Genomic DNA, 24,037 nt, shown 5'->3' with positions numbered 1-24,037 from the left:
AAATGAGGCCGTTTTTCTTCAATTTTGTTTTTTAGCTGGTCCAATAAAGATGCATAATAATCCCCTGTTATTGTTTTTCCTTTTTCCAAATAGTCAACGAAAATAATTTCACGTGCATCCCAAAATACAGTAGCCATAACCTTACCAGCTGATTTTACGGTTTTCGCCTTCTTTGGACATGGTTTGCCTTCGCAATCCACTGCTTTGACTGTTCTTTCGTCTCGGGAGTATAGTGGTGTATCCATGTTTTATCTACAGTCACAAAGCGACGAAAAAATTCATCCGGATTGCGTTGCATGAGCGACAACAGGGCTTAAGAGGCCACCACCCTACTGCGTTTATTGTCGACTGTAAGCAAACGCGGCACCCATCTTGCAGAAATATTTTTCATGCCCAAATTGTCATGTAAAATAGAAATGACGCTACTTTTTGAGATCCCTGTAACCTCAATTATCTCACTCAACTTTAATCTTTGGTCACTTAACACCATATCGTGGATTTTATTGATCATTTCTGGTGTAGTCACCTCTACAGGACGTCCTGAGCGTGGTTCATCCTTTGTTGATGTACGACCACGTTTAAATTCATTTAACCAGTTATAAATAGTTGCAAGTGAAGGAGCAGATATGCCGTGAACTAAATCCAACTCATTTTTTATTTCCTTTGCTGTTAACCCTTTTATATTAAAATGTTTAATAACAACTCTAAACTCAATTTTCTCCATTTTCCATTTTTCCATTTTCCACAAGCAAATTTTTTTTTTAAATGTACGAGAAACACACAACAACCCGACCAATCTGATTGAAACTTCGCAGCATACTGAATCGGTAGTGCCGCTGCATGAAAACAAACCGCTTACAGTACTAGTCGCGCCACCTGTCGGCTTTTCTAAGGACTTATTGACCCACCCTCGTACCTAACGACCATTTTCGAGTTTTTTCAAATTTTGATGCCAAACTGTTCTCTATGGCAATACCTATAGAAATTCATTCGCTTGCGTAACTGCTTTAAATACAGAGATAATTCATGTTGAAAATCATGTTCAGTATCAAATCGTGCTCAAATCCTTAATGGTTTAGTTTCAAAATAGACTCATATCTATACAACCAATGACATCAGAGATAAAAACCGCCATTTTGATTTTTCGTCCAATTAAAACCCGGCAGGTGACGTGTTATTATCTACTTCTTTATTCATTAATTTTATCTTTTCTTATATTTTGCAATAATTAAGCCCACAGCAGTTTTTTCGCTTTTGCCAACAATTGTGTTCGTGGAGTTAAGCAGGTTTTGATAATATACGCCTCATATATCCCAACTAGAAAAATCTATGCCAGGTTTTAAGGTGTCTGATGATAGGCTAACCCTTTTATTGGTGGAAATGCTACTGGGGATTGCAAAATCAAACCACTTCATCAATCAATAATGTTTTCTTAAATGTATGTACGTAGGTCCATTTTATTTTCACTTAAAACATATTTACAATACATATTACAACTGCAAAAACTGAATTCTAGTTCCGGTCTCAGTTTCTAAAATGTGCTTACCTTATCAAAAGTCCTTATAGACAACAATCACAGCACATCACTATTATAAAGGTGACCATAAACAATGCTTTGACCCATACTAGTGGTTTTAATGGCTGGCATGTCAATACACGATAAACTCACCCAACAGCAATTAGACCCCAAAGCCAAAGTTTCATATAAATCAACGCATTGTCTAGATCAGGCCTTAAACTTTCAACTATTAATATTGAGCTACTCATACTTTCGACTCCACAGTGGTCATAAGTTTCAATTGCCAAACGAAAACACTTCAATAACAAAATTAGAGCTATTTCTACATCATTCAAGATAAAATAGGATTTCTTCTCCGATTGTGTTTTAAGAAAATACACTTCGACAATGTTCATTTTCTCGTAGTCTTAACACATTCCTGTAATGTAATATTATTATATTTAGTTCATTTACGTGGCAGTTCACGGATGCAAACAGAGAAATCAGGCTGTTTTGAAGTCTTGAGACAACCTCATCAGTCGTCATCGTCGTCTGTATTATTCACATTCTCCGTTTTGACCACGCAAAAATTAAAACTAGTGCAGTACACCCCACTGGAGCCTTCCACACTTTTACCGACGCTTACACCTTGCATAATGCCCTCGTTCATTTGCATGATCGGCCCCCGGAAAATGGGTTTCTTGCCCGAGGTGTGAGTGATTCTGACGACGGAGCCCGAGGGTCCCGGCTTGTCCGTCGCGTCTGATTTCCTATGTCCCATAACTTCCTGGTTCAGAAGAATCGACATCTTGGAAGCGGCGTTACCTCCGGTCACGGTCGTGGAGTATTGCAAGTTCTGTTGTAGAGAGGTGGCCGACTGCTTGGGGGTGATGCACTGCTTTATTTCGGACATAAAAAAATCATCAAAGTTAAACTCTGATCATTTGTCCCACAGACCGACTTCTTTCATTCGGGTCTGGAAATACTTCTCTAGAGCGTTGGCACACCTGCAAAACAATAGTAAGTCAACAATAATATTATTAAACTGTTATGTATATGTACACATCGAAGAGAGCTCTTCCACTTCCACAACATAGGTACTGAAATTTGTATATTATCATTTCTTAAGGAAATTTTAATCAATTTCCACCAAGAAGTGGCATCAATAAATATCAATTGGCATATCAAACAGATAATTTGATTGATTCCCCTGTGTATATAATATGTTAAACCATTTTGACAGAGACGTGACAATAAACTAGACGCGGCTAGGGCCGTCAAAAAAGTATCGAAAACTTTTGTCCAACCAGAATATTAGTCATATATTATGTCAGTATTGAATCATTAGATACATTTTCGCTAGCTTAATAAAATAATTCTCATGATACCCAAAAACATTAAACCGATATTGTATGACATTATTAAGCTCCAAAACCCACGATTCAAGGAATACATTCTGGACAAATTGCTAGTACGCCATGGTCACTCAGTGCTACATCTGCCCCATACCAATCGGAACTGAACCTGATCGAACTCTTTTGGAGAATCATAAAAAGAAGCGTAGCTACTAGAAATGTTAATTTCACAATGGATTCCGTCCAAACCTGACATGTAGAAGAAGTTAACATCATTAATCAGCAGATATTCAAAGATATTTTCAAAAAAGTCCGAAAGGAAAAAAAAATTTGAATCTAAGATAATTTAACCGATGTTGGTTAGTCTTCTATCAGTGGAGAAATAAGTGATATAGATGATTTTTTAGGATCATAATAAGTAAATACTGAGTACTCATTTTTCCTAATAAAAATAATGATTTTTTTACTAAATCAAACTTCCGAAGTCAAACAAAGAATCTCTTTTTTTAAGTCGATTTGCAAGTTTGAAACACACTGTTTGCAAGCAATGCGTCTGTGTGAGTATTGTATTCACCTCAACTCTCGTTACGAGACCTTTAACACATAGAACTTACTTAAAGTATTCAGTCTCTGGGGAATTGTAGAGTCGGCAGTTTGTGAAAATTCTGGTCATGTCTGCTATGAAGAGACGCCGTGCTACGTAATATCTTGCTTTTAAACGCTCTCCAATGGTGCGCAGATCTGCAAACAAAAAAGATATTGAAATTAAAGCATAAAAATACGTGGAACAATATAATATTATTAATACTAAATTCCACAAATATAGTTTTTGAGTCGATAGCTATAATATACAATAGAATAAACTATTTTACCCTTATGTTACTGTTATAAAATTAAGTCTACTGCAGTCTGTAAATTAATGCTATGCCAAGTACTAAAAAAAGTTTTGTCCAAACCTAGTCAACTTTCACAAAATCAAGACGTCTAATTAGTAACAAATTCTAAAACAGATGTTTCTTTAGCCTTTCATGAGGAGAGATAGCAAAATGCATATTACGTTTTTCCTTACCCATCGGATATTTGATATGATCGTAGTAGTCAGGTACTTCATTTTTGTCAACGGGTTTGAGGAAAGGCCATGCGGCAGAATGATTTTTTACCTGTAACAATATTAACAAAAAAAAAACTATTAATTATGAATTATTGCAGAATTTCCACACAACCATTTGTATATCGTGGCTGCTGCCGAAAATTGGTATGTCGATAAGATAACATGCACATAAAGCACAAAGAAATTAGCATTCTGCCTGATTTTAAAGGGCATGTCAAACTTTCAAATTGAAATTACTCCATAACATGATTCTGAGACTTACCAACCTTTGGCGTTCTATGTTTTATTTCTTTCTTCTGGTCCTTGCCAGCTCTCATTTTTGCCTTTAAGCGAAGGCACAGTGGTTTTTGAAATGTAATTACAGTCGAACTTGGTTATTACGATCACGGAAATAGCGAGATCTCGGATGTAATGAGGAAACATTCGTTGACATTTTAGTTTATGATTTTCTCCATACATTTATTCACTTGTATAACGAGCTACTTCTCGGGTATATCGAGCAAAACTGTTAATGTGTCGATCGTTTAAAAACAACATTTTTGACCGTAAGCAATAAAATCAGACCGGGCAGTTAACTAGACCGATGCCGCCGGGATCGGATTACGTTATTATTATGTAATTGGTGTTTTCGCCGACAATATTGAAAGTATCCACGCATACGGTTGAAATTGCATGGAAAAAATCCAAGCTTTGTGAAATCAGTAGGTACCTACCAGCGCTGGCGGCTCAGCACTTCATTACAATAAACAACTTCTTTTGTAGTTTATGAATGCCATGCTTGTTTCGGGGATTTTTACGATGGTTTTCAGATGTTTTATGTTCTATGCTTAATTAGAACGTGGCGTGAAAAATGTTATATAACGAGTAATGCTTATAACGAGTAAATTCAGTCGGTCCCATCTTTCTTGTAATAACCAAGTTCGACTGTATTATTTTGCTCGTCCCCCTTTAGACAATACAAATATTCAATTTAATAATAATAATTAATGGCATATGGGATAATTACCGCAGTGAGTGTGGTTCTGAGAGCGGTGGCCAAAGAGTCAGGATCAGCCGGCTCCTCGGCAAGTCTTGCCACACGCGTCTGTCGAGCCGCAGCACGCCAACCCGCTTCGCGGAGGCCAGGGATTGATTCCACTGGAATACTCCTTACCTACAGAACAGATTTGAAGGTTTGAGATTGATAAACAGACATTCATAGATTTGTAATTTTTCTTAAACCAGCCTTTGCTTTCATAGTGACAATTTTAATGACAACAATTGAAGTATCTTTATTAGACAAAAAGAATGACATAGTTATGTTATAATTACCCCTTCTTTAAAACAAGTCAGCCCCGGATGAATCTTACGAACTTCTCTTTGCCTCATATCGATTAGTTTCTTTACAATCTGTAAACCATAAACATGAATACATAATTAGAATTTTTTTTATATGATATACAATAAAACCCAATTACGTAGTCCGAAATTGACCGGATCAAAACACTAAAACAAATATAATATGATTTATATGAAAATTATGTTAGCGGAACCATATTTTAGTGGATATTTCGATTTACGGTGAATTCCGTATAAACTGGGTACTTAATTAATTTCGCATTATTGTACTTAATCACGTTCAATGAAGAAAAAAATGATTTGATCTTTGAATGATTGGATTTGTTACCTCTTTCTGTTTTCTTATTACTCCAGTGAATTCAGTATATACAATTTTTGGGTTAAGTTCACAATGCATAGGTGTCGCTGCTTCATAATCTTTGATGTATCCTTGATACATCGCCCGTGGTAATTTTATTTCCTTTGAAAATCCCTGCTTCTTGAAATAGCCTGAAATTTTTCCATTATAATAAATATAATCAATTTATTCTATTATATAATATGAATACGTGTATTAAATAAGGCTCTAAGTACCAAAAAGTAGTATTGCCTGTAGTTACAAAATACCGAGTCATTGCAGTAAAATTTCATGAAGAAGACCTTTTGAAAAATGTAGTTTTACAGTGTGAAGCAATCACGGCAGCTTCTATAATTTTAGGTATTAAGAACTCGCAAGTGTCAACACACCATCGTCGGCTATTTTATATTGAATGCCGTTGACCACTGCAGTGCTACTTACACCATTATAAATAAAACACGCCAACGGACTCACAACGTCGACAGGTTTAATTATTTTGCTGTATTTTTTTGACTTGCTTGAGGCACTTAGACTATAGTTGAAGTTATTGGCGTTGGTATGTAGAACATTTTTTTATAAAAATGTCAGTTTTTATGTTTTTGGTACTTGGCGCCTTAATTAATACACGTATTCATATTAAGTAATCTATTTTAACTTTACGCTACATTCATATTTAAGGGCCATAACCCACTGACCCATAACTATAATGCGTGGCATGTCGTGTTGTATCGCGAGCGGTTAGAATTTGTGTGTGTTTAAATAGTGCAAAACTCACTGATGAGGCACTGAATCGCTCTTAGAAAAACGCATGCGACATGTTGTATCAGTGGGTTATGGCCCTAAGTACTGTCCGGCTAGAAGATCTAGGCGATAACCGGAAGTCGCTGTAGTCGAAGTGCGATTAACTAAATAGGAGGGGCTTGTTAGTTCACAGTTTTAACACGTGGACAACGCGTCGATAACCGAAGGTCGTTGTAGTCGAAGTGCGGTTAAAAGTAGGAGGGGCTTAGTTCACAGTTTTAACACGTTGACAAGAAGATCTTGTTCGATAGTAGTTAGATTTTTAGTTAGTTTGAAACCTTGAATTATCACTTAATTTACTTTTTATTTACAATATACTAGGCTATACCTCATTTGAGGCATGATCTAAAAAGATCGTAACTATGCGACGCGCGGATTGTGCTAATAACGCGTGCTGAACGGAACATAATTTCTCATAAAAATTCAACATCCGTCCATTTAGTGTTATGTTTATTGTTATATTAGTAATAATAATAATAATATATTCATTTACATGTTTTCTTTTTTGAGTACAGCCATAATGTTTTTTAGTCATCTTTCTACGATATAAAAATATATTCTAACGACGCCATCACAAAAAAAATCGACAAGCTCTCACCTCAAATGCCGCTCGGCGATTGGTGACGAATGCAAAGTTTCGTCTCACCTATTGTTGAAAATTATTTGCCGTTTCACTTATGAATGCTCTTAAATAAAAATCGCTAAGAAATGGAAAAAAAAGTATACCTATGGCAAATTCATCAGCAAATGTCAGGAAATGGAGAATATTATTCCGAATGTGATAGTCTTTTAGGTGGTTCATTAGATGGGTGCCGTATCCCTTGACTTGCTCATTGGACGTGACAGCGCAGAAAACTATCTCACTGAAGCCCTGGAAAGGCAAACATTCAATACTTAAGGAGACATAATTTGGTCACCAGCCTTGGAATAAATAATGGGGTCCAACTGCCAATCTTACAGATGATACATAGGTATTAATAATATTATTTACCTGCGTGTGGAATGTCCTGAAACAGATGCCTCCGATTGGTCTGCCTTCTTTGATGAGAGCCAAAGTTTTATGTTTCCTACAACATAAATGTTATTCATTATATATTAGTCAAGTAAGAGATCGATAATATGTACATATTCAGTTAAAAAGCAATGATAGTACGCACGGATCAAAAACGAGCTGCGATATGTATTCCTTTGTCATCTCTGGTAATTGATGCGAGAAAACATTATGGAGTCCTGAAATAAACAGAAATACATTGTTAAATTTACATTACACATATCGGTACAAACAAAATTAATAACACAAAATATAGCATTACAAGTGGATACAGTTATACCTCACTATTTTCAAGTATGTTTTCAAATATAAGTATTATACATACATATTGTGTTTTTAGTTTCATAATTAAATCAAATTTAAAATACATATTTCAAAAAAAAGTGGGAATCCAGTGTATACAGAAAAAAGCACTGCTATCAGTACATTTCTTCAAGCAATTTCTCTTACCTATGAGCCATAGCATGGTCTGTTTATTGACGGGTCCCGTTAGTGTATTTCCAATGACATGAAACTCAATAAGCTTTTTCGCTTCTTCCACTTTTGCCGCCTCGTCTCGAGGTGCGCTAATTTGAAACAGTGCCTGTAACAAATAATACATACAGTGAAACAAACGCAGCATACTTTGACCATATTTTCAACAATGAGAATTATGGAAATTTACTCCAGTTACTGGAAAAAATAGAAGGTAGAAATGGCGTAGGCGTACGCCATCAACCTCTATTAGTGTTTAAACGTCCAAGGCATTGGTAATCGGAAACGAGTGGCCCAGGATAGGAGAGACATGCTACAATTTGATCAATGTTCTAAATTGGCCAAAAATACATGTTCCAGTCGATGCTTGAATTAATAAAACTAAACAAGACACTCACATCCGGTCCAGCCATGTAGTTTGGATCGCTGATAGTATTAACGATCTCAGCCACAGTATCATCAGTCAAGTCTTCGAGGGACTCTCCCAGATCTGCGAACCGCCTCTTCTTTGCCGCTGAGGGGCCAACTCCGTTGCTCTCAAATGCACCGCTCGGCATTTGGCCGGCAATACGCTTGCCTTCATGCATTGATTGTTTGCCACCACCTAAAGGAATACACATTAAGTTCAACGATAGATAACGTTTTGAGTCAGATCCACAGCAGCGACTGATAGACACTTATGGTCAGACAGAGCAGTTTTTGTTCAAGTTGAAGAGGGCAAAATAATATGATGAAGAACACGTGTTTAAGTTTATGCCATAATTTTCCACACGTGAGATCTGTACCTTGTTATAACCACACCTGGTAGGGTAGGCCAGTTTACATTAATTTTGTGTTACCTGTCAGGTACATAATTATCAGTCATACTTATTTGTTTTCATTGAACTAAGAATACAAATTGTCCACGATATCGGCCAGTTTTTTTAAATTCAATTAAACCTTATTACCATTAACCATTGCTATATTTATTTTCTTAACCAGCTAACATGGAAGATGTTTTCAAATTAACCATAAGGATATCACTTAATTCATATTGTATCACTCACAGCCTGCCACAGGAGTGAGAGAAAGAGAAGATGTGAATCCCCGCGTTTTAAACTGAGGTGTAGTTTCCTTTTACCATTGCGGAGTAGGATAGTTTGACTATGAGTGCAATGAGTGCCCAAAACCGAATGAAAAATTGAGTATGTCTTTGTGATGATCATTGTGAGTTTTGATACTTAATTGTAGATCACAGCCAACATGAAGTTAGACAAACTTTCCGTACCTATATCAATGGTTTGGCTATTACATATAACATAACCATTGTAATTATTAGATATTGTTAAGACAGATTTTTGAGTTTTACCTGCGCTGAGTGTTATGGTCGTGTATCCATCTTTGCTATCGCTGGGCGTGATGTTCACTTTCTCAAACTCCCCGCTACTTTTCACACGCGCACCTGTTAACATTATATAATGAGTTATCACCTTTTTAAATTGCTAAATCAGTATAGTCTGCCAAATTGTCACACTTGAACATTGCTAATTTACTTTAAAACTTAGTCTTCGAAACTTTGGAAGTTGACCCGTTGTTTTATCGTGTAATACATGTGGATTTGTCACATGCGGTATTTGAAACTGTGACCCATTGATTCAGAAGCAGGAGGAAATTCTGCTGTAAATTTGGGTAATTAAAAAATATATCAATGTTCTCTGTTTTACTATTTCATTTCATTTTACACCGTTACCTTTGCTGTCGAGCAATATGGCCTGTAGGTGGCTGGGCGGAACCTGTTTATACTCCGGATCCCAAATCGGGGATGTGGCACTGAAGATTTCTTCTTCCAGGAGTGCGAGGAATCGAGGGAAATGTGTCAGCACTAGTACCTGTGAAAAATTAAATGATATACTTACAATCATGGCAATCAAGAATGCAGTTAATTGTAATGTTTACTTATTCATTTGTGTTTATTAGTAAAATAAGGTCGCTATAAAATATTTTTTCAAAAAACAAATCATCATCACTAGCGTAATAAGCCAAAGAATATGCTGGCTTTCTCTGATAAATCTCTCCACTGAACCCTATGTAGAGCGACTATTGTTGAATAAGAACATCTTGTCCACATGTTAAAACTGTGAATAAACAATCCCCTCCAGTGCAGCTACCACTTCCGTTTTCAAATGAGGAACGCCTCCAAATTTATTTTTCATTTTACGTGATGTACGGATCTATCAATTTACGTCATCTGAAGCTTTTTTATAAGAAAAATATGTCTAAAACGATCAGGAGTGATGTTAGAAGTATTATTAGTAAACTTTTTGGTTTTTGCAAAGAAAAAGAATCGCATCTAAAATGAGAGCGGAAACATTATATAAACACGCCTCTATCACGCGTTGCCGCCATGACAAGTACGTCACTGAGAAGTCTTCTATATGCGACTACAGCGACTTCTTATTATCGCCGATTTCTTGTTGTCGGACAGTATTCTCCAATTTGATGCGACATAATACGGCAATCATCGATGGCTTTATCTACCCAGTAAATTTTTGCCCTGGCGAACTACGCTACAAGCATGGATTAGAAAATCTAATTAATATTATTTAAATGTTTGTATATTTGCACAATTCAAGAGTAGTTAACACAGTACATGTCTAACATTGGCAATGATATATTGCACATATTGGATCATTTCAATATAATATGTCCTATGCAACTTGTATTCGGGTACTACTAACAAAATCCGCAGTGTCACTCGTCACCCAGTGCAGTAAATTTACATTTTTATGTGTACTTAGATATATGATTATGAATATCTTGTACAGAAAGCATTTTTGTTTTTATAGCCAATAATTATCAATCAACATTATCAATTAACACTTTGACTAGATCGCAACCAGATTTTATGCGCTCAAGCGATCTCAATCCTATTCTTTCGTTCTTCTGGTGTTTCCGTCATAATTTTCAAAGTTTCTTCCGTCCCTTTTCAAATTTTCCAATTTCGTAATAGCACCCCGGTGTACTTTTTGACTTAAATGCATTTTTGAAAGATACAACCTCCATTCAATCCACTTCTTTCCAGACGTCAATTTTCCTTGCATATTTGCTGCGGAGCATATGATGCATTTGACCCAATCATCTGTTTCCGAATGAACAAAAGTATAATTGCACTATATATATGTAACTGTGTAAGCAATCGTATTATTCACTTGAATTGTTTGTTACGTAGACTGAACACACCTGTAGTTTGTTATTACTATTAAATCTGACAAGGGAAACTTTCTTTTACAATATTTTTGCGTGAGGACTGTGCGGGGGATGAAAACATGTGTGCGGACACATTTCGGTAGGTGTGTTCACGCACACCTTACAGGGAACATTGGTCACTTCACTGACTCGTAACAATTATGATAGTTAACGAAAATAAAATTGATTTCAATGTTCATTGTAGTAACACGGGATACCTACTACAATTGAGTGGCAATGCCACTGTGTTTACATGCAACATAACATTACGTGCATTCTATCCATTTTTATATTCAATAATAACTCCAGATTTGAGACTCATGTGTCCTTGGTTTGCCTTCGTCGGACTGGTTGGACCCGCAAAGAAGAAATCTGGAAAGTCTCTATTTTGGTCAGCTTAGAGAGGACGAGCTCCCTCCAGATGGTCGGACCAAATCAAGAATGCCACAGGATTCTCACTCGCACAGGCTCTGCGTGACCCTGATTGCCGAGAGGGATGGAGCCAAACCGTGGCAGAAGTCCAAATCATCTAGGTCACGATCCTTCAATGTTTAAACATTTTCTTGCATGCCTGATTGATTACTTTTATTTCTGTACACCATATTTACAAACTATATGCACTTAATTTCAATCGTATTTTAATACTCTTGTGATGTAAGAACACTTACCCTTTTTTCTGGCGGCATTTTATCTCTCTCGGAATGGCATTTGTCCATCAGCTGTCTGCAAACAGATTTAAAGACGGCTCGCAACAATGTCCGCCCAAATACTAGAGTCGTTTCAAAATGAGGCAAAGAGTCACAGAAAGCTGGAACGTGGCAGAACACTAACCACCTGTAAAAAAATTGACAGTTATCATTAATCATTTTATTTGCCACCACAAAGATATATATTTAATTGTAAATTCATATAGATTATTGTTGGGATAATGGATCGTTTAGAGGATGTTCTATTATGAACATGGTTTTCTTCATATGATTAACTTTATTATTATCAACTTCATGAATAATAGTATACAGAGTAATAGATTACATTTTGTTATGCGACCGTTACAATAGACCTTCGATTATACACTAATGTCATGCCGGACACTCAAGTGAACATTTGACTGTAATTAGTATTTAGTATTGGCCGACAGCCAGTGCCGTAGTTAACCGTAGTAATAATATTCTTATATTATTACTTATAATATTTAGTTATGTTATTATATTAGACGGCTATATATCAACACGCCTCTTAGCCGTTTAATTACTTTTGTATCTGTACACTAGATTAACTTCAGTCTTTGACGATTTTCCAGGAAGCTCGTTTTATCCAATGCTTTGGTAAAGATGTCCGCTATATTATTTTTTTGAATCAACTTTTACTATGTCAATCGTCTTGTTTTGGTAATGTTCGTTTACATAATGAAATTGAATTTCAATGTGTTTAGAGTTTTTTGTAAAATTTCCAAACTTTGCAATAGCGACCGCTCCGCTATTGTCCTCGTGAATTTTGATTGGTGTATTTACTTTTAAATCAAAACTTTCGTTACATATATTTCTCACAAATAAAATTTCTGTGACTGATTCTGACAGTGCTATATATTCCGCGAAAGTGGAGCATTTTGTAACCACATTTTGTTTTTTTGACTTCCAAAAAATTAAATTTCCGTTTAGTCGAATAGCATAACCGCTCGTCGATTTTCTGTCTATATTGTCGCCCGCATAGTCCGAGTCGACGTAACAATCAATTTTATCGTTCTTTTCGTTTTTGTCATATCTTAATTTTAGATCTTTGGTCTTTATTAAGTATTTTAGAATTCGCATCGCATACTTGTAATGGGTTTTGTCGTAGCAGTTTTGAAAACGGCTTAAGTAATTAACGCTGTACGCGATATCAGGTCTAGTGCCTGAGCTTATGTATAAAAGTTCGCCGATCAAGTTTCTGTATTTTATTGATTCATCTGTTTCGCTCGCTTGATCGATTTTTAGGTTTGTCTCCATTGGAGTTTCGTATAGTTTAGAATTTTCTAACTGATATTTAGAGGCTAATGATTCGATATATTTTGTCTGGCTTAGCTTCATGTTGTTTTGATCTTTATTGTAATCAATATCGATGCCTATATAACTTTTAACCTCATTAAGGTCTTTCATCGTAAATCTTTTCATTAAACTTTTCTTAATTAAGTCAATTTTTAATTTGTCTTTCCCACAGATCAACATATCGTCTACGAATACCAGGAGATATATTGATTCCTTATTTTCGGTTTTTACATAAAGACAATTATCGTATTCGCTTCTCTTGAAATCTAATTTTTTTACATATTCATCAAATGTTTCGTACCACGCAAGTGGACTTTCTCGCAAACCATATAACGCTTTCTCTAGTTTGCAGACTTTATTTTTTTCCTTTTGATAGCCTTTTGGCTGGTAAATATAAACTTCGCTTTTAACTGGTCCATTGAGAAATGCGGTCTCAACGTCCATCTGGTCAATGAAGAGATTATTCGTTGTGCAATAACTCACAAGAATTTTAAAAGTTAACATTTTTCCCACGGGGGAATAAACGTTTTCCAAGTGTTCTCTTTGTTGAAAGCCGCGTACTACTAGACGCGCTTTGTATGTATCATCGCTCTTTCTTTTAAATATCCATTTAACATCGATTATTTTCTTATCAGTCGGCTTTTCGACTAGACACCATGTTTTGTTTTTATTTAGACAGTTAATTTCTGAATCCATCGCCGCTCGCCAATGGTCAGAGTCTTTTGAGGTTAAAGCTTCCTCATATGTACTTGGCGCATTTGCGTTTATGTAATTAACGTATATACAGTGAGCTATAGGATTTCCGTAACGCTCAACTGTCTTTTTTTCGCGTGCGGATACTCGTCTAGTTTTAACTTTGACCGATTCGCTCGCCTGTTCATTTTCAACAAATACTTCATTATCATTATCATTTTTACGCTCATTTTCACTTTCGCTCAATTCGATCTCCGAGCCCTGCTCATTTAGATCAATGTTTACACGGTTTTGTGATTCGTTATTTCCGTCGAAAGTGTTTTCATTAGTCTGATTTTCTAGGCATATTAGTCTTGTACCTTTTTCGATAACCTGCACATGTCTTGCCTCGATCACCTTATTTTTAACCAAAACTCGGTACCCGAAATGTGTATATCCTACGAGTACTCCGATTTGTGACTTATCGTCCCATTTTTTTCTGTTTATTTCCGGAATTCGGACAAAAACTCTTGAGCCATAAATTTTTAAATGTTTGGCTTTCGGCTTAACCCCGAAAAATATTTCATAAGGCGTTTTATTCTCGCACGTATTTGCGATAGTTCGATTTTTTAAATAGGCAACTGTATTTATTGCCTCGGGCCAATAAATTTTACTTATGCGCGCCTCTTTAATTAAACATCTTGCTATGTCCATTGCTGATCTGTTATAACGTTCAGCGACTCCATTGAGTTCGTGTACGTTTGTCGGACATGGTAAAATTTCGATTCCCTTTTTGTTTGCAAATTCGTATATTTCTCGATTTAAATATTCGGTCCCCTTATCGCATTGCAATCTTTTTATTGATTTCCCGAATTGATTCTCTACAAAGTTAATGTGATTTTTGAGACACTCGGCCGTTTCTGATTTATTTTTTATACAATAAATTTTTGCACATTTGCTGTAATCGTCTATGACAGTCAAAAAATATTTTTCACCTTTATAGCCCACAATATTGTGCGGACCGTTTAGATCGGTGTGTATTATTTCGTTTATTGCTGTTGTTTTCGCGCGATGATTTTCAAAAGGTAAATTTGCCATTTTACTTTCAATACATGTCGCGCATTTCATTTCTTGTTTTTCAAGATGGTCTGGTAGTCCATCAAGTAACTTATCTTTTACTATTTTTTCTAGATATCTAAAGTTTACATGGCCTAACGCACGATGCCACTTTTCCTTTTTTGTTAATCTCGTTGTATTTGTGAAGGCTTCATTTGGATAATCATTGTATGTACTAATCTTGCTTGAATCTTTAGGATTTTTTACACAGCTAGTCATGTAGTATAAATCATTTATTTTATTAGCCACTGCTATAAGGTTTCTGGTTTTTTTATCAAAGATTTTGGCGTTTGAATCGCGCGCTACTATTGTGCAATTTTGTGTTATTTTTGAAAAACTTAACAGATTTTTCTTTAAACCTTCTACTAAATAGACGTTTTTTAGTTCTACTGGCTCAACATTGTTATGGTTTTTAAAGTAACTTACAATATTTCCCACTTTTGTTGCTCGCAACTTTTTTCCGTCGGGTAGGTTTACGTCGATTGGCTCTTTAAGCTCAACGCAACTTGAATAGAACTTATCGCTTTTCACTAGGTGATCTGTGCACCCGCTATCGAGTAGCCACTTTATTTCACTCTCACTTGTTTCTTCACTGTTTGCACTGAGTTTATGATGATTAACTTGAAGAGCCCACGTCTTCAAGTTTTGTTGTTGTTGCTGCTGCTCGATGCCTCTGCCTCGGCTGCCGCCTCGCTGGTATCTGGTGCCTCTGCCTCTGTGATATCCAAATTTCTCGTAATTGTTTTTGTTCGTCGGCTGTTGTGATGTATTGCCGCTGTTTCTGGTGCTGGGCCCATATCCCTGCTGTAGATTGTCGGTTTGATTTGCGAACCAACACTGTTGCTGCTTGTGTCCTTGCTTATTACATATATAGCACAGGGCTTTTGTTTTTGTTTTTGTATTGAATGTGCTTACATTCGTCTTTTGTGGATTTTCCGTGTTTGTTAGGCTTTTTTCCTTGATTTTCGATTTGACATATTCCATTGTTTGTTTTTCCGCCGGAACTATGTCAATGAAATCACCTATCGCACTATAGCTTAATGGTAGTGCCTTTATTAAATATCTTATCTGCTCTTCTTGTTGAAGAGTACCACCTGCATTTATATATTCATTGCAGGTTTTCTGAAAGTCTAAGAAGAAATCATCGACAGTTGCATAGTTTTTCATTTTAATTTCCTCGATTTTTGACCTGCAGATTATCTGCATCGGCGTTGATTTCGTTGAGTGTATTTCATCTAGTTTTTTCAGCATTGTCAATGTCGTGTCGCAGTTCTTGATAAATTCTAATTGGCTATCGGAAACTGCACTAATTAGAATGGTTTTGGCTTTTAAATCTAGTTTTTTCCATTCCGCATATTTTTCTGTTGTTTCCATTGTTCGGATTGCTGGCGCTTGACACTCGTTGTATTCTAGAATGTTCAGCAATCTGTATTTCCAGCTGTTGTAATTCCTTCCTTCGAAGATTGGTATATTTACCTCTGTGATCTTCGTTAGATTTGCCATTTTCGTAATAATAATTTTATTTTTTTTTTTTTTTTTTTTTTGAATTATTTTGCAGCCTTACGCCACCACTGCGTTTCACTTAATAAAGCGGTCGGTTTTCTGATCCGCTGTGATCGCACTTGTATTATTGTTACCGTGAACCCGCGGTACAATTTACGGAGCACTGGTTTTACGTTTTAAACCACGTTCTGCTACCATGTTGGGATAATGGATCGTTTAGAGGATGTTCTATTATGAACATGGTTTTCTTCATATGATTAACTTTATTATTATCAACTTCATGAATAATAGTATACAGAGTAATAGATTACATTTTGTTATGCGACCGTTACAATAGACCTTCGATTATACACTAATGTCATGCCGGACACTCAAGTGAACATTTGACTGTAATTAGTATTTAGTATTGGCCGACAGCCAGTGCCGTAGTTAACCGTAGTAATAATATTCTTATATTATTACTTATAATATTTAGTTATGTTATTATATTAGACGGCTATATATCAACAATTATAGAGTCATCTTGGAATCCCAGAATTCAAACATTTTCAAAATTGGGATTCTAGAATCCCGAATCCTGATTGCAGTTTCTAGTTAGCAAGGAAAGGATAACATCACAGCTGTTAAAATTCAAAACCACTAAGGAACCGACGGAGCATGAAGAAAGACATATTGAAGAACTGGTATCTACAGTGGTTGAAAATATGTCCTTCGCTATGTTTTAAATATGGACAGCCGATTAATGTAGCTACCACATAGTAGTCGGAAACATTTAAACATAACGATGACTTCATTCATAACATACCTTGTGTAATTTATTTGGTATGCCGAAACATCTTCTTGATTGGACACTTGCTGCAATCAGAAAGGAAACATTGTTATTTTTACCGTTAAAATATATATTACATTATATGAGAAGATAAGTAAAAAAAATTACTAACTATTTTTCTAACACTGGGAGATTCGAAATTCCAATGGTTGAAACAATGCAGAAACATTTTAGCGAGATCATACATGGTCTGCCACTCCCTCTGCGCCAGCTGATTAAACTTGAACAGGACAAAGTTGGTGATGGCTTTTGCGATGGAAGGCTTTTCAAACGGCGGGTGACCCAGCGGGCCTTCGATGTGGGCCTTGCTCATTGTCACAATGCACTTGCGGAGTAACTACAATGCAAAAAACAAATACTATTAAATTCATTTTCACTTATGATTTCTAATCACAGAACCACTCTCATTGTCTCATTGTTGTCATGGTTGTTTATAAAATATAATGATTTCAAAAATATAGAAGAAAAAGACTCTACCTTGAACAAGTAATAATAAACCCTCTTGGTATCCTGGTCATCTTCCCGATGCATGCTCATGAATATGTTTTCCACATCCACCACCATCCCAAGCAACCGGTTCACTTCTTGGCCGGAGCATGATGCCAGATGAGAAACGTGCCATTCTGTTAAAATAAAAAAGAAAGATCCGTCTAATAGAGTATAACATGGAGAAGATAGATTCAGTACGGACTCATAAACAAAAAGCAGTAACGCACTAAATGAGGAACAACACATCATTTAAACGAAGGATTTCAATCTCGGACAAAATTTTCAATCCACAGGATTCAGACAAAAACGATTAATGAACACCTCACCTATTGGAAAAATATTTTTTGAAAAATCTTGATACGGAACAGAGTTTGTCCTGTAACCATTGGATTCCGGCCAATGTGCTATACCAATTAAGCCATCCGTGCCATACCTTATCACTATGAATTTAACAAATATCTAACCATGCAATCGCATATATTTTTCGATTCCGTAATCTCACAAAGATTAGGATTCGGTTTTGCTAAACTACATTTTGCCAATTCTTATTAAAAATCATATAAAATCTAATCTTAAAATTCGGTGGATTTCAAATCATATTTGAGCCGGTTTAGTGGCCAGGTCATACAGATAGGACGGATAAATAGCAAAATTACTCACTTTCAGGAAGCGAGAGAGCAATCGGAAAAGGCTGATCGACCTCATACAAGATAGACAGCCAATGAGGCTTGACAATTTTTGGGGTACAAAATTGGAGGCAATATAATTTAATCACCTAGGCTGTGATTGCAATTCCGGCACGGGTCTGTGAAGTTGGCAAGCGGTTGAGTCGCGTTGGCATCTGTTCGCTGGTTTCCTTTGGCAGGCGGCACTGGAGTTTTCCATCCAGTACAGTTACACTCTGATGTCTAGAAGAAGAATACAAAAAAATATATTTTCATCTTTTACTACCATTTCTTTTATTTTAACACTACAAACTACAATAGGGCATTAGGCCTAATGACAGTAGTGTAATAGTAGTGAAACTATACTACTTTTTCACTAGTATCAATTATTAAAATATCACAGAAACACCCAGGTTTTGAAATGATTTATTGTGACTTCTTTATTTTTCTTTTACGGTGTTAACTTGGTGAAAACACGTTGTATTAATTAAAATAAAACATAATTCTTCTTTTTTCTTTCGACCATGTCTGATCCTAATAGGATCATATGGGCCTCCACGGAGTGGAGGTTTGTATTAACAGATTTTTATTTTTACGAGAAATGGATGTCAGCCACTTGCTCAACCTATTAGGTCCATAATCTGACTCATACACAAATTGAAAAACAATATGTGTACTTGCCAGACCCAGGATTGGATCTGGGACCCTCGATACTATAGACCGGCGCTTAAGCCACGCGACCATCGTGGGTGTAAAACATAATATGTATTACTAATTCCACTTTTTCAATCTGAAAACAGCATTAAGTAGAGCTTGCGAAATGAAAGAAATGGGCACTGCAAAACATTGTATCGGTCTCAGCATTACTTATCGTCGCTATAGGATTGGTTTGTCGAATATACGTTTTTGTCGAAATCGACCTTTTAATTAATGCAGAATGATTTTTTGTATCTAAATAGACCAGAACCATCCTTTTATTTAAATTACTTTGTAATGAATACAGCATTCATATGCTGTAAAAACAACAATTTAAATACCTCCATATATTTAAATATAGGATAATGAAATTTGTTTTCGTCTCCTGAACATTTGACATTTGGTCTATTCGACAAACCAATCCTACAGCGACGATATGGTGATAATTCAATTTCAATAGACCAGTGAAATTATATCTAGGATATATTGAAATGCAAAACTATAACCCGGTGAAAACTCCCAGTGACCCTGACCAAAAGTTATCTGTAGGATTTGTTCCGTACCAAGAAGCTGTCGGTAGCTTGCTATATTTGGTGCAAAGGATGAGGCCAGGTAGCGTGTTTTCCGTGAATGACGTGAGTCAGTTCAACACAAATTATGGTGAAGCACATTGGAATGCAGTTAGGCAAATTCTTCAGTATCTTAAGGGTACCACCGACGCGAAGCTGGCTTACTCCAAATTAAGTAATCTAAATGAATATTCGGATGCAGATTGGGCTGTTGTTGACAAACAACATTCCTGTGCAAGCTACGTTTTCAAATTGAGTGGAGGTGCATTCTCATGGGGAAGTCGATGACAACCTACAGTCACATTATTCAGCACGGAAGCAGAATACATGGCACTCTCTTCGGCTGTACAAGAAACAACGTGGCTTAACAATTAGGCAACGATTTTGACCATGAGCTCCAAATTAAATCAATTGTTATTGCGTGTTACAATCAAAGCACAATAAAACTAAGTGACTATGATGTGTTTCGAGCTTGCTCAAAACATATCAATGTGCGCCATCATTTCATTAGGGATAAAGTGGAAAGCAACTTAATAATAATTAAATATGTGCCTACGCAAAACATAATGGTAGCATACAATTTGACTAAAGCTGTGCCACCTCAAAAGCATGACTTAATAATATTAGTAATAATAACATTATTTTAGTTTAACATTCATTAAGTGGGGATATTATAATAATATTATATATAGCCACATTTATTATTCATTCATCCGACATACATTCATTTTATTGTCTATGGTCAATTAAATAGAGTGTATTGCCACCATTCTCTTGTGACACACGAAGCCAACCACTACACACCTGTTTTACTTGACATTTAGACTAACAAACTTAAATTCAAAATCTCAAACCTGGCATGCAGAATAGACAGCCAGCTTGAGAAGTTTTTTATTGTGTGGCCAATTGTACACTTGTTGCTTCCTCTGCTGTATTCTCTGAAGATTTGACTGACGGGACGCCTGGTCGGTGGCCGCTGAAGGAGTCCCGCCCCCTGCTGGAGTTGCGCCATTACCGGTTGAAAGTTCTTCACCGCCGCTTGCCACACCTATCAGAAATCACAGTACAAAGGTACACATAAATATAAGCTAACAGTTCACGATACTTCTATATTAAAAAAAAAGAAAATTGTTTCTCAACGGAATGTCATGGCAAATGCACCTTATAGCCTACCTTCTAACCCTTATCATACCGGACCCGGAAATTTCCGGTTTTTTTTCCAGGCCGTAATTAATCTAATATTTTCAGCCATCTATTGACTTTTTCGAAAAACTTTTGATGCAGTCAAGTAAGCAAAGCTTCAAACCACTCTTCTGCATCATTTGTTAGTAGATATTACTACTATCGAGTGGAAAACTTGCCGGTATTGATTGGGTTAACCCAATCAATACCGGAAACAATTACGAAAAATATTTAATTGCATATTGACATATTTATATAATCACTTGATTATTTCATATTCTATAAAAATAATTTAATTTGCCAACGACAGATGTCATATATTATGTAATGTACCTCGCCATGTAACCTCAGTCAGTCTATCAAATTGTATGAAATATGGTAGGCTCCTATCGCTGAGCCTTAAAACCTTTGCGCATAATATTGTTGTCATGACTGAACTTTGTCCAAAATAATTAATAATAACTTAGATAGTTTTAAAAAACTATTTCTATGACGTTTAATCGCATATTGATAAATATAGATTGTTTTTAAAAATAAAAAGAAATTTCATCCAATGATTTTTGATGTGTATAAATGTTTTGAAAAATACGTAATTTAAACTCATCGCTCAATTTTATGTCATCAGTGAGTTTTTGAATTTCATTGAATTAGTGAGTCGTTGTCATTAGTGTGTACCTATTCATTAGTAGTAATAAATATCGTATTATCTTCTTATTTCTCGTAAGTATACCTGACAAGTGTGTTCTTTTTCTCAGATCCCCACAATCTACCTCTTTCCAAAAGTCACCTTTCGCCACTGCCTTATAGTAAGTATAATAAGTACAATTAACATAGTAATATTGGATGGGTTAGTGCAGGTGTTGTATGTTTTAAGAAAATCGAATTTGAAAGATTTGAATCGATTGAAATCAAAGGCGAATTGTTCATATTATGCGATGTCCATTTACAAAATTTAATATGTCCATAATTCAATAATTGGAATACTACAATAAATGTCTCTCTGTGTTTCATGCGTAAATGGTTGTTTTTAACGTTATTGTTTTCATTGTATTGTATTGAGGCTGGCTTGGGTGGAGGAAATACAGGACTTGGAAGAAAACACCTGTTTGGACACAGTTGTCGTTGATTGTCAGGAAAATCTCCTACTCAGAACATGGAGTGGCGAAGTCTTATAAAGTTCAAGCTACGCAACGCGTCTTAAGGAATTGTAGCCTCCTGAGTTTAGCAAAGATGTGACTGGCGTATCAATGCCCCTGCTGAAGTCTTTGTATACTCGTTTAGAGCAAGGAGGCAAATGGAGGGAGATGCACCAGAATCCTGTTTTGTATGATTCCAAGTCGAATGTGAAATGTTCCTCCTTCAGTATATAATGCTGTTATTGCTCGTTTGGAGACTTTTATATTTTTTTACAGATATCTGGTTGACTATTGGGGTATTTATCAATAGGTTCGGTTGTATAATTTTGTCAGGGTTTTTCAAGGGCAACACATTTTGGAAGTACCGTCGAACTTGGTTATTACGAGGAAGATGGGACCGACTGAATTTGCTCGTTATAAGCGGTACTCATTATATCAAAGATAAATGAGTGGTCACATAACAAAAAAAGTCGAAAATAAAAAATCTGAAAACCATCGTAAAAATCCCCAAAACAAGCATGGCAATCATGAACTAGAAAAGAAGTTGTTCATTGTAATGAACGCAGGTACTTAGGTTATATATTATACTTTATTTTTTACATATTTCAACCATAATAATTATGCGTGGATACTGTCAATATTCTCGGCGAAAACATCAATTAGGTAGGTACTTAGACACTTAACTAGTGTCATAAACGTAATACGATCCCGGCGTCATCCAGTCCGATCGGATTTTATTGCTTAGGGTCGAAATGTTTTTAAACGATCAACACATAAACAGTTTTAAGAAAATTTTTACGATTTTTTAACTCGGTATATCCGATAAGTTGCTCGTTATAACATTGAATAAATGTATGGAGAAAATCATAAACTAAAATGTAAACGAATGTTTCCTCATTACATCCGAGATCTCGCTATGTCCGAGATCGTAATAGCCGAATTCGACTGTATTTTCAAACTAGAACAATATGCCCAAATTTTTGGGCTGATAAACCTTTGATTTCAATAAAAATAAGTTTAAAAAAATTGGGAACATTTCGTCAATAGAAATAAATAACCGAATAATTCATAAAGTTGAGCACTGAAGTTGAACTGTGTCCAGTAACATAAATGCTCAGAATAATTCTTTGGTAGGAGAAGGCAAGAATGCTGGTGTAGGCCACCATAAAATTTGCAAATATCATTAACAGACATACTAATATCCATTTCTTTAGTAATCATTCATAGACGTACCTTCCTGTGACTGTTGATGACTATGGGATGACTCCGGTTCGCTGGAGGACATCTGCATTTCACCCATTTCGTCTGATGATAACATTGAGATTGAGAGTAACAGATTGACACTAGACAACAAATAATTTGCACCTATTTTGCTTTACACCTTGGTTTTGTATATTTTTGGAAAACTGAGGTGTTGTTAAAGCATTTTATTGCGAGCAGTATATAGAAAAGTTCATCGTGTGATTGTGTTTTGCAATAATTTATAAATTCCGCCGGGCTATTTCCACTTAGCTCACTGGCGTCGATTTGATTTGACACCAACACCATAGATCTTGACACCTTGACATGCCTTGACAGCTGGCTGCTTTGACAGTAATACCAACATACAATCAAGCAATCGTCTACGATTTTATTTTCTGCTGCTAGCATCGACTAATATTTTATATTATTTTATAATTTATTAATTTACCTACATTAAATTTAGTTAATAAAAACAAATATTTAATGTTCTAACAATCTACAGATATTTTTGAAAAAAAAAACGTATTAAATCCATTGGATTTTGAAAACGTCATCTGGCAGCACTGTCAGTATAGTCTATGACAGTGATGCCAACCGTACTACAATTATAGTATTTGGACTATAATTTTGACCCGCGTACTATGTACGATGTAAAAGTCCGAAAATACTATAATTTTTTAAATTCCGAAAATAAGTTTGCAATAAAATTTATCTAAAAAAAAAG

General features: G+C 35.8%; 1 protein-coding gene across 1 annotated transcript; it reads right to left on the bottom strand.

Annotated features, from left to right (window-relative positions):
• Window positions 1-1,221: 1,221 nt before the first annotated feature.
• Window positions 1,222-23,639, bottom strand: Gcn5 (Gcn5 acetyltransferase). Its single transcript, XM_085961279.1, has 20 exons — window positions 23,305-23,639; window positions 20,608-20,801; window positions 18,599-18,731; window positions 17,812-17,957; window positions 17,447-17,671; window positions 17,311-17,360; window positions 11,859-12,024; window positions 9,695-9,833; window positions 9,314-9,406; window positions 8,364-8,569; window positions 7,942-8,074; window positions 7,598-7,670; window positions 7,432-7,507; window positions 7,167-7,311; window positions 5,631-5,791; window positions 5,276-5,353; window positions 4,971-5,117; window positions 3,923-4,013; window positions 3,468-3,594; window positions 1,222-2,505 (listed from the first exon to the last, which is right to left on the bottom strand). The coding sequence occupies exons 1-20, from the start codon at window positions 23,387-23,389 to the stop codon at window positions 2,439-2,441; spliced, it is 2,535 nt and encodes an 844-aa protein (XP_085817405.1). The 5' UTR covers window positions 23,390-23,639; the 3' UTR covers window positions 1,222-2,438.
• Window positions 23,640-24,037: the final 398 nt, after the last annotated feature.

This window comes from Rhyacophila brunnea, unplaced genomic scaffold (assembly GCF_057557595.1).
Source record: "Rhyacophila brunnea isolate RB1 unplaced genomic scaffold, BYU_Rbru_1.0 scaffold_12, whole genome shotgun sequence".
NCBI classification, from domain to species: domain Eukaryota; kingdom Metazoa; phylum Arthropoda; class Insecta; order Trichoptera; family Rhyacophilidae; genus Rhyacophila; species Rhyacophila brunnea.
Note: the sequence above shows the minus strand (reverse complement) of the source record. Positions and strands in the feature narration are given on the sequence as shown.

What these genes read in the sequence shown, in the direction of transcription:
- Gcn5 (XM_085961279.1), bottom strand. Translation starts at nt 23,389, where the DNA reads ATGTTATCATCAGACGAAATGGGTGAAATGCAGATGTCCTCCAGCGAA. An exon ending in AAATGCCGCCAGAAAAAAGG is followed by an intron (nt 9,834 to 11,858) that starts GTAAGTGTTCTT and finishes AATTTTTCACAG; the next exon opens with GTACTAGTGCTGACACATTT. An exon ending in TGACTTGTTTTAAAGAAGGG is followed by an intron (nt 5,118 to 5,275) that starts GTAATTATAACA and finishes TCTGTTCTGTAG; the next exon opens with GTAAGGAGTATTCCAGTGGA.